This window comes from Eschscholzia californica, unplaced genomic scaffold (genome assembly GCF_041429995.1).
Source record: "Eschscholzia californica isolate CP2 unplaced genomic scaffold, dmEscCali1.0.p SCAF_6, whole genome shotgun sequence".
Classification (NCBI taxonomy): domain Eukaryota; kingdom Viridiplantae; phylum Streptophyta; class Magnoliopsida; order Ranunculales; family Papaveraceae; genus Eschscholzia; species Eschscholzia californica.
The window spans coordinates 3,649,390-3,666,652 of record NW_028238483.1 but is presented as its reverse complement, the minus strand read 5'-3'; the positions used below and the strand labels follow the sequence as shown (position 1 = coordinate 3,666,652).

The following is a 17,263-nucleotide window of genomic DNA, read 5'->3' as shown; positions in this document are numbered from 1 at the left end:
TTACAAATTGATATAGTATAACAAATATGAATAACAAAAGAACGAAGATTTCATAAGGTATCAATATTAAATTTGGATGAAAAGAAAATAAATTTAGATGAAAAGGAAATAGTTATACTGTATCTTTTTGTCGAAGATTTATATGTTTACTCCTTATAGCTCATGTTTTAAACAATATACAACAAAGAAAATTGTTTCGTATAACAGTTTTGGCGCACTTCTTTCCTTTACTTTTTGTCCTTTGTTTTTGGTCTTGGAGAAAATTAACCTTCACTTATAGTTGAAATTTTATACAATATTGTAGTTATGCACAACTATGGAACTTTACGAAACTGCACCATTGGTTGCACAATTAGCCTCACTCGCTAAAATTCATGACTAATGGCAGCATCTCGTGATAAACAATCCACAAATTTACAAGGAATTTACGAAGTTTCAGGTATCTATTATTAGTAGTAAAGGTCATTATGCTGGAAACTACATTTAAAGAACAAAAAACAATAGCAGTCAGGTTCAATGTCATCACACTGCCAATTTCAAAAAAAAAACGCACGACCGAAGAATTAGTCTTGCCCACCCATGGAAGGAAACCTCACTTATTTCCAAAGCTCCTTCTTCTTTTCAGGTACCCTTATCCCTTATCATCCATCTCTATCATAATTTTGGTTCAAAAAAGAAAAAAAACTGTATCCCTAACAGCTAACTATATATAGTCCAATTAAAGGTGGTCCTAACTGTTGATTTAAATTGTGGATTAATAAGACCAAAGCGATTTTTTCGGTTTAGCCGTCTATATTTATTGTTGAAACGATTTTTTCTAAAGAAGTTTCTCTACCATTTGGCGAGGACACATTAGAAAGCTGTTTATTCGAATTGAAAAGTCTAGCTATGACTCCCATAAAAGTAATGACAAAAGCTTTACAAATTGAAACAAAGGTGATAGAATAGTTATTTGAAGATGGAGTGCAGAGTATGAGAATGAATTATTATCCACCTTGTCCTCAGCCTGACCTAGTCATTGGCCTCAAAAGTCAAACCACACTCTAATTCAGTTGCTCTAACTATTCTCCTTCAACTTAAATCTTCATTAAGTTGAAGGACTACAAGTTGTTAAACCCTATTAAACCTCTGTCAAATGCTTTTATTGTCAACATTTGAGATATTCTTGAGGTATGGAGAAAATCATAAAAAAAGCATTTTTTGGAACAACTACTTGTAGAGGAAAAGGTTGTTTTACATTGAATTAAAACAAGAAGATCCAAAAGGTCAAAGGTTCAATCCGTTCGTATTATTACATTTAATATTGGAAAAAAATAGAAATATTCAGTCAATACTGAGAGGGCACAGAGATCCACACCCCTCTACCCAAAATATTGATTAATATGAAATAAAACAAGTCTTTCCACGAATTATAAATTTGAGAGAAAACAAGTCTTTTATGATATATATTATATTTAACAATTAACATATCTAATCATGGTTTAGAATTGTCTCTACCAGGTGGAATCGAAACGATATCAGATGCTTATAACAAAAGAGGTGTTAGGAGTTATGCATTTCTTTTGTGCCCATCAATCATTCTTCACAGGCATTTAATCAAACACTTGATGAGCATCTTCAAACCATTATGGTATGAAGCAAATAACAAGATAAGAAAATAACAAGTTCAATCAAACTCAAAAGACAATATATATATATAAACTAATTTAAGGCAAATAACTTATTTAAATTGATGTAACTAACCCTAAAATTGATTAAACATCAAAATTAGAGTTCTAAACCTGCTGTTAGAAGGTAAAAGTTGATGGAAAAGTGATGGAACTAACCTGAATTTGTACTATAACAACAACCAAAGCTTGGGATTGAAGACTATGCCTTGAAGATGATGATGGAGCTAATCCTAAAATTGATTAAGTTGCCAAAAATTAGATATAATAAACCTGTAGTTAGAAGGTCAAATTGATGGAAGATATTAGAAACTAACCTGGATTTGTGAGCCTAGAACTAAAGATTACAACTCAAAGGTGTTCACATGTGATAATGAAGAACCCTAAATTTCATTAACTAACTTGAACTCGTGAGATGATGGAATGAAATCGATTAGGGTTCCTCTTGATCGTGGGACCTGAGATTTCCGCCAAAAAATTTAGAGAGAATTTTCCCGCAAAATTCTCGAATTGGGGACGGGAATTTTCCTGAGTTCTCGGGTTTAGAAAAATCTGACCCTAATAACACATTTTTTTTATGAGTTGTTCCAAAACTAACTTAGTGTTAAACTGTCCCAGATACATAGGTTTTAGGGGCAGATGCCTATAAGACTGTCCCAGATGTGCATTTATAGGGGACAGATGCAAAAATCGTCTGTCCCTAATAAACATGTTTTTTGTCTAGAAAAATCAAATATGAAGTATTTTGTTTTGAAAATGAGAAACAAAATCACAAGGATCATGTATTTGGACACCGTCAAAAATCACAAAAACTTCAAAATTTTGCTGACATGTAAAGATGGATGATATATTTTGAGAGTTGAGACAAAACCAATCGATGTACTTCACTACATATAAAAGAAAGATTCATAAGATTAATGTAAATTGTAGCAATGTAGTAGAAAGAAGGGAAATCCCATCCTTTCTGTTATTAGTAATACTTTATTTTCCTCACCATACGACGTCATCATCTAACCACCCACATTATACGCAACCTGAAATGTGATATGACTCAGTAAATAAAAAATCCATATACAATTATGTCATATTAAGAGTGTTGTTTACCTTGAGGAATAACAAAACTCTTTTGATATCATTTTGTGGTAACCCATAAGCCAAAAATGCCTCCAAAAATAAAAGCTAGATAACAAATTATAAAACGTTAGTAATATAGTACTAGACTAAAATAACAAAGAGTTTCGATCGATAGTTATACTTATTCATGCGTAACCAATGCATTGTGTATGTTGATTTAGAAAGCAAGTTTTTCCTCATGCTTCATCTTTCTCACATCAAGCTTTTCCAATTTACAAACTAGTAACTATCTTCATCTTCCTCTTTTGGTTCCTTTTAGTCCAAGAGAGGATGCGCAATATCCCTCAACTTTGGAACAGGCAAAAGGCTTTCATTGAATGACGTAAATAGCAATATAGAGCACATTTAAGACGGTATTCCACTAATTTCAAAGACCTTGAAAAAATTCTTGACATTATTGTCATATTCCAATACCATGGTTTGTTTGAATTTGTTATGAACCCGCTAGGTGCTTGCATTTAAATTCGACCCATGTTTTCGAAATCTCTCCGAAGTTTTATGGTGATTTAAGCACAAGTATGATGGGTCTAATCACGTAATGTAATGATATATTATCACTTGGTTTGAAACATTAGATTATGTATTTTACATTTTTATAATAATGTATAAGTAATTGATCTAAGGTAAAGAGTATATCTTGGTTGGGCACGTAAAAATACGCAATATGCATGGTGACCATCCCCCACTAAAGTGTATTAAGTATTTATAATGTCTTACGAAATTTTGTTAGAAAAATATATTATCAAAGTATATTTGTGTTGAAAATAAAATACATCAGCTAGGAGAAAAAAAAATGGTCATAGAGACATTTGATATGGTCAATTACTATTGACCATGTCTCATAGTTAGTCAAGGTCACAAGAAGGCCAACATCACACAACAAACAAGTGAATATCACTTCTTTTGCTTCACAATGTTAGTCCCACACCTTTGGATTAGAGATAAAAGAAGCAAATTGAGAGGTTATATATAACCTCTTCCTTTGCTTTTCAGGACATAGCTCTTTTAAGGACAATAATTTAAGTAAGTTTCATCTATTAGTCCCTAATTGTTGGGTTAAATATAAAGAAGGACAAGGAGAGGTTATATATATACCTCTTCTTTTGTTTCACAAAACAAGGCTTGTCAAAAGTCTAGCTAAAATTTAACTAGCTCCAACTCTAATAGTACCACATTGATGGTCTTAAAAATAAAGAAAGCAAGAAAAGAGGTATAAGTTCTCCCTCTTTGTTTTTCAAATCATGGGTTTCAAATCCAAAAGTTTTCAATCTTTACCACATTGATGGTCTTAAACATAGAGAAACAAGAAAAGAGGTTAAAAATAACCCCTTCCTTTGCTTCTCAAAATAAGGCTTTTAAGGCCAAAATTATATACTCATAACCATTGGATCATATAAACCTAAGTGGGTGATCGGGCAGTTGAGAGTCGGGTAATAAACTGTCGGACATACCAGGCGGGCGGGTCTCGGTCATATTTCGGGCGGGCGAAATAGGTCGGTACTCGGGTAAGACCTCCTACCCTAGTCCCGCCCACGCCCGCCCGAAATAACGGGTCGGGTATGCCCGAGCCGGGTGCTCTTCGTATTCCGGGTCGCCACAGAACGGGCGGTTAGGGTCGGGTTTCGGATCTTCGGACCGTTATTGTTTTGTGACAGATTTTGCTACAATTTGGTACTGTTGGAAAAATTATTTTGCGATAGATTCTTGCTTGAATAGTTGACTCATATAGTTAGCATGGGCTCTAGAGGAGAGTCAGGGTTAGGAAAAGGTGGGGATAATGTAATAGCCATTGAGCTAATTCGTTATTTGATTTCTTGTTAGTTTTTTTACGCTTTTCAGTTTTTGTAAGGGTTATTTCCCAAATAGCCCCCAACTTTGTGACCATTTTCCTGCCTAGCCCCCCACTTTATCAAAAATACCTAGATGCCTTTTTTAGTTACCGTTATAGATCTGTTAACTAGTCATTACCTCTCTCTCCTCCATCTCATCGCCTCTCTCTGCTACCTAATCATCTTCACCGGCGAAGGTCATCGACCGACCAATTTTTCGGCCGGCAACATTCAAACATAAAAAAAAATCCTCTTTCTCTCTCTTTAAACAGATCTAGAGAGAGGAGGTCTTGTTCGAACAGATCTAGGTTTGTTTGTAGACCTTCAAAGGTCTGTGAACATATCTACTCTCTCTAGATCTGTTTAGAGATAGAGAGAGGAGAGAAGAAAAAAATTGCTCCTCTCTCTAGATCTGTTTAGAGAGAGGAAAGAAGAAAAAAAATCTTTTTTAGAGAGAGAGAGAGAGAGAGGAGAGAAGAATATTTTTTTTTTATGTTTGAAGGTTGCTGACCGGAAAATTCATCCTGGAATATCCTCCCTCCCTCGTGAGGCAATGATACAAACAGTGTATCTTTCCTCCCGCCTTTAGCAGTTTCACTGCTTCAATTGGGACTGGGTTGGCAACCCTAGGTACTCGGTATCAAACTATCTTTCTTCAGGAAAATGGTCGGATATTATTTCCCTTTTGAGAGAAGTCTATTTGGAGCCTTTTGGTTCCGATTGTTGGAAGTTCAGAGCCTTCGAGAAATGTTCCAATTTTCTTTTTCATCCTGCCTGGGAGATGTTATGTTTGTCGTCGCTTTTTAAAACAAATTAGGATTAGCATTTTTGCAAGTTGTCTAGAGTAGGTTGCATATCCTGAATATAATGGTTTAGGGAAGGTTGTGTTGCAGGGGGTTCAGATTGTGCTTACATTTTGTATTTACTGTATTTGAAGAATCGTCCCTGCAATTGGAGGAGTCAGCTTAGAGCAGTTTATGGGCGGTATGTTTTGAATTTATGTACTTAGCTTCTTAATAGCTTATTTAACCTCTATTTCTTCACCCAAACTTCCGGTTAATAAATAAAGATCAAAATTTACATCAAAAAATGTAACGGTATTGATGTTATCTCTTGATTATTAAAAAAAAAAAATTAGTCAAGTGGGTGACTCTAATGACTCAAACTTCATGCGATCTATGTCATCTAATCAGTGAAACTAAATCTTTTTTTTTTTTTTTAGAAAAAAGCCTAATAGCATTAATAACCATCAAGAAGATGAGAGTTTTACATGTGCACAATAAAAAGACTAAAAAGTCACTAATTCAACATATCGGTATTTAAAGCTAATTTAGCCAAATCACGAGGAGCATAATTCACTTCTCTATAACAGTGCGAAATCGACACATCTCTTTGATTTACTTCGCCACGTAGGCTGGTTAGATCATGGACAAGACGCCAAGGGCATGAATCTTGACCGTCGGTTATAAGGTTAACCATAACAAGAGAGTCTCCTTCCAAGTCGAAGGAATTTATCCCCAATTTGTCTGCTAAAAGTAACCCTAGCTCAAAAGCTATTAATTCACTGTGAAGAGATGAAATCGGTGAGAAAGTCTTTGCCAATGAATCCACCACCTCCCCTCTCCAGTTTCTCGCAATCGCCGCCGCTGATGCTTTACTATGTGTGTAAGCTCCATCCACGTTTATTTTAATCCTTCCTAAGCTCGGAGGGTTCCATGCTTTCTCCTGCAAAACAGTAGAAATAGAGAGAAGAACTGAAAGTGAAGGATTACGACGAAGGTCAAGGTAAATATTTCTCCAGATCCGATCAAGATTAGTGACCGAGTTCTGAAAATGGATTTCATTCCGATGTTTCCACCAATGCCACAGCAGATAAGTATAAGTGTACCACTGTTCATTCGATCTTTATCCCTTATTAAGAATAGTTTTCAGATTTTCAATGTGATTTCCTGTTAGATTTGAAATATTTTCATCTTGTGCAGATGAAAGAAAAGATTGAAAAGAAGTACATGTCCCGAATAAGTGGTTGGATGTCTCGATATCTCCTATGGGACACATTTTGCATATTTAACTCACGGATTGTATTCTGTTACCAATATTCGATAAAGTCGCAATCCCATCATGAATTAATCTCCAAATAAATATTTGCACTTTAGGATCCATGTGCGTCTTCTTCCAAAACTTTTGCCAAGGAAAGTCACTAAGTTCTGTTGGAAGAATTGGTCTGGTTCTGATAATAGAGTAAAACGATTTTATTGTAAATGACTTATGTTTTTATTGTCTTTCATAACTACAATTAGAACTCAAACTTCCAATTATAAAAAAATAAAAATAAAAAGGTTGGATGCACCAGCCGGGAATCGAACCCGGGTCTGTACCGTGGCAGGGTACTATTCTACCACTAGACCACTGGTGCTTGTTGATGAACCCTATTAGGGCATAAGTTATTTTCATGTTTAAAAAATGGAAAATTTGGCGGCAATAAAAGGAGATGTCGAAGTTCGAAATAATCGGAGTCGAACAAAGCGACGTACCTTCATCGACTATGGCGACGCAATTCTTCTCCGACTCCCTCGCCATGGTTTCTACTTCTCCTCTCTCTCTCTCTCTCTAGAATTCCTCCTCTTTTTGAATAACCCTACTTTATTCTTCTACATATTGTTCTTGTTTTGTTTATTTATTCCCATTATGAAGTGTATCATAAGATTCGACATCTTATAGAAGGGGAATTGTTTTATCTACTTTTTCTTCAATGGGTTTTCTTCCAATCTTTAGTTACTTCATATATTCAACCATCTCCATCTGTCTTCCTTTTATCTTTACCTGGGAAAATCTTTCTGGTATAACCTAGAGAAATTCACAAATCCCTCATTCCAATTTCATTGGGTATTACAAGTTAGTGATCCAATAATTTAGTACTATCAAAGTCCCAAAGATTATTAAACTTGAGTTATTGAAGATAATTAGGATTCCTTGTGTTTATTCTAGTAATTGAAGTTATATAGGAATGTACTTTCCGAGTTAATAAGATAGATAGAAATCCTAGGAAACAAGATATTCACTTTAAGTTATCAATGCCATAATTTTGGTGTGCAATATGTGTAGCATTTATTCCATTTTCTCCATGGTGATCTTCGTACCGATTTCGTGATTATTTGAACAGGTAGTTGTTCACTTTCTATCTGCTATGGAATTTAGGATCTAGAAGTTAGAACAAATTATGATGTTGCCTAGTGGAATTTTATATCAATATGTTTGTTTAACAGCCTCTTCCCAAACCATTCTGTGATTTGTATCTACCAAACGAGGATGTTAAAATGACTTTGATGGATGAGGATGGCGTAGAATCCACAGTTGAGTATCTTCCTAGAAAGTGGGGACTGAGTGGTGGATGGAGACGTTTCTCTGTTGCGCACAAGTTAGCCGATATAATGATGCATTGGTTTTTCAGTTAGTCAATGCTACCAAATTCCAGGTGATTTTTTCGCCCGTCCTGTTGAAATGAAGTTTTAGTAACGGTTGATATTTTTATCTTTACAGCTAATTCATCGTATTTTCTCTTCGCCAATTCAGCATGGAATCTTGTCGATAATTTCCCATCTCTGTTTTATAGGTTTACATCGTAAGGTCGTGCAATTCGTCCAAAGTTGACGGTGTCCTTCCCAAATAGGATACTTCTGCAAAAAGCAAACAATTGGGTATTATTCTAATCCATTCCTGACCATTCAATACCTTGTTTGAGTAGACTTCATTACTATTTTGAGTGCCTTCACCATTGATTGTGTTACCCTGAATGGTTTAGTTGAAGCAGATATTGCAGGCAATACTACTACACTAGAACCTGCAGAAAAACGGCAAAAGTTTCTTCCTCTGGTCGTTCTTGAAGGAGATGATCAAAATATTAGTCCTCCATTATCTGAAGAAGCGGTTGATTCTGAAGTTTTAGATGGTATAAGACTTTCAGACTCCATTGTTGAGTTTCAAGACATCAAAAATGCGGAGAGTTTCAACTTGATAGCGAACAATTTGGTTATAGATTCTGAAATATCAGAATATGTCCGGAGAAAATACTATGAGCTTTGCTGCAGTCAGAATGGTTTTCTTTATGAACAACTTCTTAAAGGTCTGAATTATAAGTTAGTAGCAGGAATTGTATCTCAAACTGTAAACATTGCTGATGCCATTAAAGCTAGCAAACCCAACCCCTCGAGGAACAATGAGTTCTCTATATGGAAGAAGAGTTTGTTAGCATTTAAGGAACTAGGTATGAATGTTGATTTCTTGATTTCTCGGCTGGAACATCTTCTGAACTCAGATGCTAAATCAGATGAAAAAGTTGATTTGAAGGAGAAAACTGAAGATATGATGGGAAGAACTCAACCAGAAAAAACTCTCGAAACGGAACTCTGTGAACGGACAGATGAATCGAAAAACTGTGACAAAAGGGTCGAACGTGTGAATGTGAAAGTATAGGACAACAACTTTCAGACATTCCAGGGTGAGGCTAAGACTCTGCTTCCCTTTTCTGTTGTATATGTTAGGAACTAGAGGATCAAAAATACAAACAATTCGGGAAGAATGACTTACTTTATTGAATAACAACTTCAGCTATATATATAGCTTTACACAAACTAATAACTGCCTACTATTGTGGCTTAGTACGTGGTAATCAAAAAGAAATAGTCAAAACACTAACTACACTGCCCTATACAATAGGGTTGTTATTAAACAGAAAAATAAACAACTTCTCATCATTCCCTCCCTTAAACTAAATGCTATAGGCAATTAGTTTACTTAAGGTACTTCACAAACTCCCAGCATACCACGCAACTTTTGAAACAGGTCAATCTTGAGTGGCTTCGTCATGATATCTGCAACTTGATCTTGAGTGCCACAATGAACCAGCTGCACAGCTCCTTCTTTGGTTAAATCACGCAGAAAGTGAAAACGCACATCAATGTGCTTGCTACGACCATGCATCACAGGGTTCTTCGATAACTTGATGGTAGAGCTATTGTCCCATAGAACAGTAATGCAATCACCTTGATCATAGCTGAGTTTTTTTAATATTCTTTTCATCCAAACAGCCTGACATGCACAAGCTGTTGCAGCTACAAACTCTGCTTCGGTTGTAGAAAGAGTAACAATTGGTTGCTTTCTTGAAGACCAGGACACTGCACCCGAACTTAGTATAAACACATAACCAGCCGTGCTCTTCCTATCCTCCAAATCTCCTGCATAGTCACTGTCAGTGTATGCAGCCAATTCCTTGTTCCCTCCCTTCTGGTAGAATATCCCAAAGCCTGTAGTCCCTCTCAAATACCTCAATACCCTCTTTGCTGCCAAGAGATGAAGTTCAGTAGGTTGTGACATATACCTGCTAATCAAGCTTACTGCAAACATCATATCCGGCCTAGTGACAGTTAGGTACATTAAGGTTCCCACAATTTGTTTGTAAAATGTTGCATCCACTTCTTTTCCATTTTCATACTTAGTCATCTTAAATCCAGGAACAATTGGATTTTGAACTGCATTGTTCTCTTCCATCCCAAACCTCCTTAACACATCCATTGCATATTTCTTTTGACTGATAAAGATACCATCACTTCGCTGTAACCCTTCGATTCCAAGAAAGTACCTCATCTTTCCCAAATCAGTCATATCAAATTCACTCATCATTGAATCCTTAAATTCTTTAAACATTCCTTCATCATTACCAGTAAAAATCAGATCATCTACATATAAACTAACAATAAGAATCTTACCTTCTTTTTCTGTCTTGATGAAGAGTGTTTGCTCACTATGGCACCTTTCAAATCCTTCCTGTAGAAAATGTGCTTCAATTTTGCTGAACCAGGCTCGAGGAGCTTGTTTTAGTCCATACAACGCTTTCTTTAACTTATATACTTTATGAGGGTCATCTTTCTGCACATACCCTATAGGTTGCTCCACATATACATCCTCACTTAATTCTCCATGAAGGAAGGCCGATTTCACATCAAGCTGAAAAATGCTCCATCCTCTTTGAGCTGCAATAGCGATGATCATTCTGACTGTATCCATTCTAGCTACTGGAGCAAACACCTCTGAGTAATCAATCCCATACTCTTGTGCATATCCCTTTACCACCAAACGTGCTTTATATTTATCGATCTCTCTATTCTCATTGAGTTTCTTTTTATAAACCCACTTAACCCCAATCTTCTTAGCTCCTGCCGGTAGGTCGGTAAGAATCCATGTTCCATTCTTCTCAATAGACCTTATCTCTGCATCCATAGCTTGTCTCCACTTGTTACTTTTAACAGCTTCTTCAAAATACATTGGATCATCACTTGCAAACAAAGCTAGATTGACATCACCATCTTCATCGGAAACTGCTTCACCACTCACATAATCCCTCATCCACACCGGAGCCCTTCTATTTCTTTCATCTGTTGTATTTGACGATCTTTCTGCATTTACAGTATTCGATGAGGTATTTTCACCTTCTACAGCACTATCATCACTTTCGCTTTCTGATTCATTTGCAGTATGCACATTTTCAGCTTCACCATTACACTCCAAGTCAACCAATAGTTCTGTTTCATAGCTCTTGTCCCAATCCCATTGCTTTTCCTCCTCAAAAATGACATCTCTGCTGATTACTACCCTTTTTGAAACCGGATCATAAAGTCTATACGCCTTGGACTCGTCACTTACCCCCAAAAGAACACAACTAAAGCTTTTGTTCTCCAATTTCGTTCTTTTATTATCGGGTACATGAACATGGGATACACATCCAAAAACTCTAAAGTGTTCCACGGATGGTTTCACTCCGCTCCATGCTTCTTCCGGGGTTATATCCTTCACAAGTTTAGTCGGGGACCGATTTAACACATATATTGTCCATTTAACAGCTTCAGGCCAAAATGTTTTGGGCATTTTCTTCTCAGAAAGCATACTCCTCACCATATTCATGACTGTCCTGTTTTTCCTCTCTGCAACCCCATTTTGTTGAGGAGTATAGGCAACAGTCAATTGTCTCTTTATCCCGTTTCTTTTACAAAAATCATTAAACTCCTCCGATGTAAATTCACTTCCACGATCAGTGCGTAAGCATTTAATGGATGAACTTGTCTCCTTCTCCACAAACTTTTTGAAGTACTTGAATGATGTAAATGCTTCTGATTTTTCATTTAGAAAATACACCCAAGCTTTCCTACTAAAGTCATCAATAAAGCATAATACGTACCTCTTTTTACTGTTGGAAATGGGAGTAATTGGACCACAAATGTCTGCATGAATGAGCTCCAATTTTTGTGATGCTCTCCATGTACTCATATTCGGAATAGGATCTCTGTGCTGCTTTCCTATCATACAATGTGTGCATACAACATTTGGGGCAGGAAGTTGAGGTAAGCCACGCACCATTTCCTTGACCTGTAAGCTCTTCAAACCCTTATGACTCAGATGACCATATCTGCAATGCCAAAGGTGTGAAAGATCTGGTGATGTAGTCTGAAAACATGCCTCCTTCGTCGGTTGGGACTTGGCCATCAAGACAAACATTCTATTAGATGTCATCTTTGTTTGAATAATCAAACCTCTTTCTGGATGGTAGATCTTGCACTCTCCTGATTGGATTAGGATAGCAAGCCCCCTTTCTTGAAGTTGCCCTATGCTCAACAAGTTGTTTTTCAGATCTGGTACATAAAAGACTTCTGTAACAACATGGTTAAGGCCATTCATCTGCAACCTTACGCTTCCCTTCCCAACTACACTCATCTTTGTGTTATTTCCCAGTTTCACCATGTGTCGAAAACCTTCATCAAGCTCACAAAACAGATTTTTGTCCCCACACATGTGGTTACTACATCCCGAATCCAAAAACCATGCATCTTCTCTGTGGGTTTCATCAATCTCTACATAAGACATTAAGAGCATATCCTCTTCTTCAAGCTCTACATAGTTTGCTTCTTTGTCCCAAGTTGGACACTCACTTTGAAAGTGGCCAAGCTTGTGGCATTTGTAGCATTCAATGATGGCTTTATTGAAAGGGTGGCCCCCTCGGCCTCGGCCTCTGCCTCTTCCCCTATATGTAGTTCTGCCACGACCTCTTCCACCAGACTTGTCATCGTAACTCACCTTCAAGACTTGTTCTTCACCACTTTGCTTGTAAAACTTTTGTTCATGGACAATCAACGAACTCTGCAGTTCATCGATTGATAACTCATCTATATTCTTAATGTCTTATGGACAATCAACGAACTCTGCAGACATAACTCTAGAACAATAATCTAAGACACTTTCTCCTGACTTCATTTCAAGAATTTCAAACTCTTTGCGCAGAGCTTGAAGTATTGAACGCTTCACCCTTGCGTTTCCTTCATATTTTTTCTTCATGGAATCCCAAATTTGCGTTGAAGTATCCTTCTCCAAAATAGTCTCCAGAATTGTTCTATCAATCGCCTGAAACAAGTAGTTCTTCACTTTGAGATCCTTCAACTTTAACTCATCGAGTCTTTTTTGTTGCGCCTCAGACAAAACTACTCCAACCTCTGGCTCTACATAGCCAGTTTCCACCATATTCCAATATTCTTTTGACCTCAGAAAATTTTCCATTAACATTTTCCAATGGTCATAATGACCATCAAAACGGGGAATTGCAGGTTGCACAAAATTCCCTTCTCTCGTCATGCTTCTCTCTCTTTGCAAGGCACTCAAAGTCTGCAGCCTTTTTTTGCTTCTGAATCCCCTGGCTCGGATACCAGATTGTTAGGAACTAGAGGATCAAAAACACAAACAATTCGGGAAGAATGACGTACTTTATTGAATAACAACTTCAGCTATATATATAGCTTTACACAAACTAAGTAGAATCGAAATAACTGCCTACTATTGTGGCTTAGTACGTGGTAATAAAAAAAAATAGTCAAAACACTAACTACACTGCCCTACACAATAGGGTTGTTATTAAACAGAAAAATAAACAACTTCTCATCAGTATAGCTGCTAAAAAAAGTCGACAAACACACTCTCAGTTTTCTCTTATAAATGCATATCAAAGAAAAGTTGACGCTTCATGAAATATCGCAGTATCAGCCAGCTGAGAGATGAAATCATAAACAACAAAAAAAGAAGGAAAATAATGCACCAGCCGGGAATCGAACCCGGGTCTGTACCGTGGCAGGGTACTATTCTACCACTAGACCACTGGTGCTGTTATGGTACCTCAGGTGATGCTGCTACATATATTAATAGTTTATGTTATATTAATGGTTTTTTTTGTTGATTTTATTTTAATAAGACACGCAGAGTAAGGGCCCAACCTAATTAGAAAAAGGGTTATTTCTCAAATAGCCCCCAACTTTGTGACCAGCTTCCTGCCTAGCCCCTTACTTTATAAAAAATGCTCAGATGACCCCATTTTTCAATTACCGTTATAATTTCGTTAACTAACCATCACCTCTCTCTGCCACCTCATCATCTTCACCGGGGAAGGTCGTCGACCGACCAATATTCCGGTCGCCAACCTTCAAACATAAAAAAAAAATCCTCTCTCTTCTCTTTAAGGTATAAAAGTAACAAAAAATTAATGCAACTTGGAAGGAACTTTCAACAAAAAAAAAAACTTTGAAGGAAAAGAAAACTTCACCAATTAGACCGAGTTGAGTGCTTGAGGCGCGTCCAACATTCGTGAAAGCATAATACCCTGCATCCCACCAAATTATTTAGATTTTTGGACCAGATAATGGTTATAGTTGACCGAAACGATGCACCCTGAAGATATTAAATATTAGTCTAGATATCTATAACATGGAATGATTTATTAGCATGCAATCAAGAAAATTAATTATAATTCGAAAGTGAAACCGACTTCATTTATTAGGTCAAATATTAAGTAGTGAAGAAACACATAAGGAATATAAGTTAACGACATAGTTTGGAAAGACTAATTCTGCGAAGTTGGTGACTGTAGGGAATATGTCAACTGCAATTAAGGAAGAAAAGTTTTGGCATACAAAGAAAGGAGGGATTGTGAAATCAAGTTTTTTCTAGGAATTCCATGCGTAATGGCTTATCATCTGAACTTTAACTACAACTCATTCTACTCTAAAAGTACGTTTGTTTAAAAATAAAATAAACATATTGTAAGAGTTCCTTACTTAAGTGTCTCCTCTTAATTTAAAAAAGAACTATGTCTTACTCTTGTCATACATGAATATATTATACATTTATACACGCATACTTATTTTCCATGTGAAGACAAGTTTGGCTCACTAATAATTAAAAAAGAACTATGTCTTACTCTTGTCATACATGAACATATTATACATTTATACTCATATACTTATTCAATGGCAAACAGGGAAACACTCAGACAACATCTCTAGGCTCAGGAACGAGTTCGAGGGTCTCATCTTCTCTTATGTTCCGAGACTAGTCAACAAGGAAGCAGATAATTGGCGAAATGGAGAAGGAAAAACCGTTGTAGACGTACTTGGCACTCGATGCAAGACCTCTCTTTAGCCTCTTTTCCATAGTGTGTTTTTTAGTCTTTTCAACAACAAACAAAAAAAAAAGTTAATATTTACTAACGTGGACAAATAAAATACTGAAAATTTGTTAAAATAAAAGAGAATAGAGTAAACTAGAAACTAAAACCAATTTATGGATAAGTAAACTGGGTTTTATCCAAAAGCAAACGTAAAATCCATCAAATAGTTCTATTGCTCGATTTTTCAGACTTGCTTCTATCAAACAAATTAAGATTTAGAAAAATGAAAAAGTCCATCACTCACAACAGCTGATAAGGATTCCACAACAATTTAAGAACTAGTAATTCTTCTATAAAACTACGATTTTGCTAAACTATGAATAACGACTGATGGCATGGCTAAAAATAACTCCATGGCTCCAAGTAGAATCTTTAAGTCAAAGGAGCCAATACAAAAGAATCTAGACAATAATCTTCTTAAAAGTGACAGTGGGTAATTGCATTATATGGTAAGTTTTCTATCTTCCCACAAACAAAGGATAACCTAAGAAGGTGGGAGTGACAATGCCCCTTTGTTCAAGACCAGGGAGCATTGAATCAAATCCTTTACCGTGCAGTCAAGACATCTAGGTGGGTTGTGGTTAAATAGCATTTCAGTACAAAGCTGTTTCACATAACCCAAGAATAGCTTGTCAGTAAGATATACATAATGAAAGCAAAAAATGGTTCAAGCATACAAGCATAGTATAAAAACATACAAAGAGAAGAAAAGATAAGTTAATTTGAGAGTCGAGATTCCATGCACGAAGCGATGAACATAATTGCTGAACCAAGATTATAAAAAACTAATCGAAAACTCGGGTTATCCCCTAGTTCCAGCATTATGTATGCCGGATAGATGGTGAACCCATGAGGTTAACTAACCAAGGTAGCTTGCAAATTATTTGATATCTACTATGAGGTTACAACTTAGGGTCGGTCAACCCAATTCGAAGTAATTCATACTCATGACTACAGGTGCATAATTATGTAACATCCCACATAAGCAATTCGGAAAGCAAAGACAAGGGTAACCTGCCGTAGAGCTAACCTGAAACCAAAGTAAAGTCTTATTTTCTTCTTATATCTTCTGAAATCTGCGAAAAAGGAACAACAAAGATTCTCAAATTAGAAAAGCATGTGATATAATGAAATCACTCTTTACAGTCTCAAAGTCGAAAACAAAATGAAAATACAAATCCATTTCCAAATGCGAATAACCAAAATATTTCAATGAGTCTCAAATAATTTTGGGTTAATTCCATTTTGGCCCCCTAAAGATGACCAACTCACCAAAATGACTCCCTAAAGATGACCAGCTTCCAAAATAACCTCCTAAATCACTTTTCCGTCTATTTTCTGTCAGAAATTAAATTTCTTTCCTTTTCATTACCACTTTTACCCTTACTTCCAATATTTATGGTTTTCAAGATCATTAAACATAAATCATGTCATTCATTATTAAATTCTTATTTACGTTCAACATTTTTTTTTCTCTAATTAATTTCATCTCCTCCATTATCTTCTCATCACCTTCATCACCATCATCATCTTCGACGTTTATTTTTATCATCATCATCATCATCATCATCATCATCATCATCATTATCTCTAGAGATGAACTCACTTGCTTCTCTATACTTTCTTTAAATTAGTTGGGGTTTTTTGCTTCTCTGAATTTCTCTCTCTACCTTCATCACCATCATCATCTTCAACATTTATTTTTATCTTCATCATCATCTCTAAAGATAAAACCATTTTTTTCTCTGTAATTTCTCTATAGATTAGTTGTTGTTTTTCTTCTTTGTAATTTCTTTCTCTACCTTCATCACCATCATCATCTTCAACATTTACTTTTATCTTCATCATCATCATATCTAGAGATGAACCCATTTGCTTTCTATACTCTCTAGATTAGTTGTTGTTATTTTGCTTCTTTGTATTCTCTCTCTATACCTTCATCACCATCATCATCTTCAACATTTACTTTTATCTTCATCATTATCATATCTAGAGATGAACCCATTTGCTTCTTTATACTCTCTAGATTAGTTGTTGTTATTTTGCTTCTTTGTATTCTCTCTCTACAGCTTCATCACCATCATCACTATCATCAT

At 36.0% G+C, this 17,263-nt stretch overlaps 2 protein-coding genes and 2 non-coding genes across 4 annotated transcripts; 1 reads left to right on the top strand and 3 right to left on the bottom strand.

The window, feature by feature from the left end:
• Positions 1 to 5,929: 5,929 nt before the first annotated feature.
• On the bottom strand, positions 5,930 to 6,793 carry LOC147530874 (uncharacterized). Its single transcript, XM_086649685.1, has 2 exons — positions 6,707 to 6,793; positions 5,930 to 6,355 (listed from the first exon to the last, which is right to left on the bottom strand). Exons 1-2 carry the CDS (start codon positions 6,791 to 6,793, stop codon positions 5,930 to 5,932), a joined length of 513 nt encoding a protein of 170 aa, XP_086505811.1.
• A 182-nt stretch (positions 6,794 to 6,975) lies between these two features.
• TRNAG-GCC (transfer RNA glycine (anticodon GCC)) lies at positions 6,976 to 7,046 on the bottom strand. The gene has a single exon. It is a non-coding gene; the product is annotated as a tRNA-Gly (tRNA).
• A 975-nt stretch (positions 7,047 to 8,021) lies between these two features.
• Positions 8,022 to 9,141, top strand: LOC147530872 (B3 domain-containing protein Os01g0234100-like). The gene is made up of 3 exons (XM_086649684.1): positions 8,022 to 8,105; positions 8,244 to 8,283; positions 8,376 to 9,141. The coding sequence occupies exons 1-3, from the start codon at positions 8,022 to 8,024 to the stop codon at positions 9,101 to 9,103; spliced, it is 852 nt and encodes a 283-aa protein (XP_086505810.1). The 3' UTR covers positions 9,104 to 9,141.
• A 4,617-nt stretch (positions 9,142 to 13,758) lies between these two features.
• TRNAG-GCC (transfer RNA glycine (anticodon GCC)) lies at positions 13,759 to 13,829 on the bottom strand. The gene has a single exon. It is a non-coding gene; the product is annotated as a tRNA-Gly (tRNA).
• Positions 13,830 to 17,263: the final 3,434 nt, after the last annotated feature.

Coding starts and splice junctions, on each gene's coding strand:
- LOC147530874 (XM_086649685.1), bottom strand. CDS start 6,793: ATGGATCCTAAAGTGCAAATATTTATTTGGAGATTAATTCATGATGGG. Junction 6,356..6,706: donor TTGGTAACAGAATACAATCC/GTGAGTTAAATA, acceptor ACTGTTTTGCAG/GAGAAAGCATGGAACCCTCC.
- LOC147530872 (XM_086649684.1), top strand. CDS start 8,022: ATGGAGACGTTTCTCTGTTGCGCACAAGTTAGCCGATATAATGATGCA. Junction 8,106..8,243: donor TCAATGCTACCAAATTCCAG/GTGATTTTTTCG, acceptor TCTGTTTTATAG/GTTTACATCGTAAGGTCGTG. Junction 8,284..8,375: donor CAATTCGTCCAAAGTTGACG/GTGTCCTTCCCA, acceptor TTGTTTGAGTAG/ACTTCATTACTATTTTGAGT.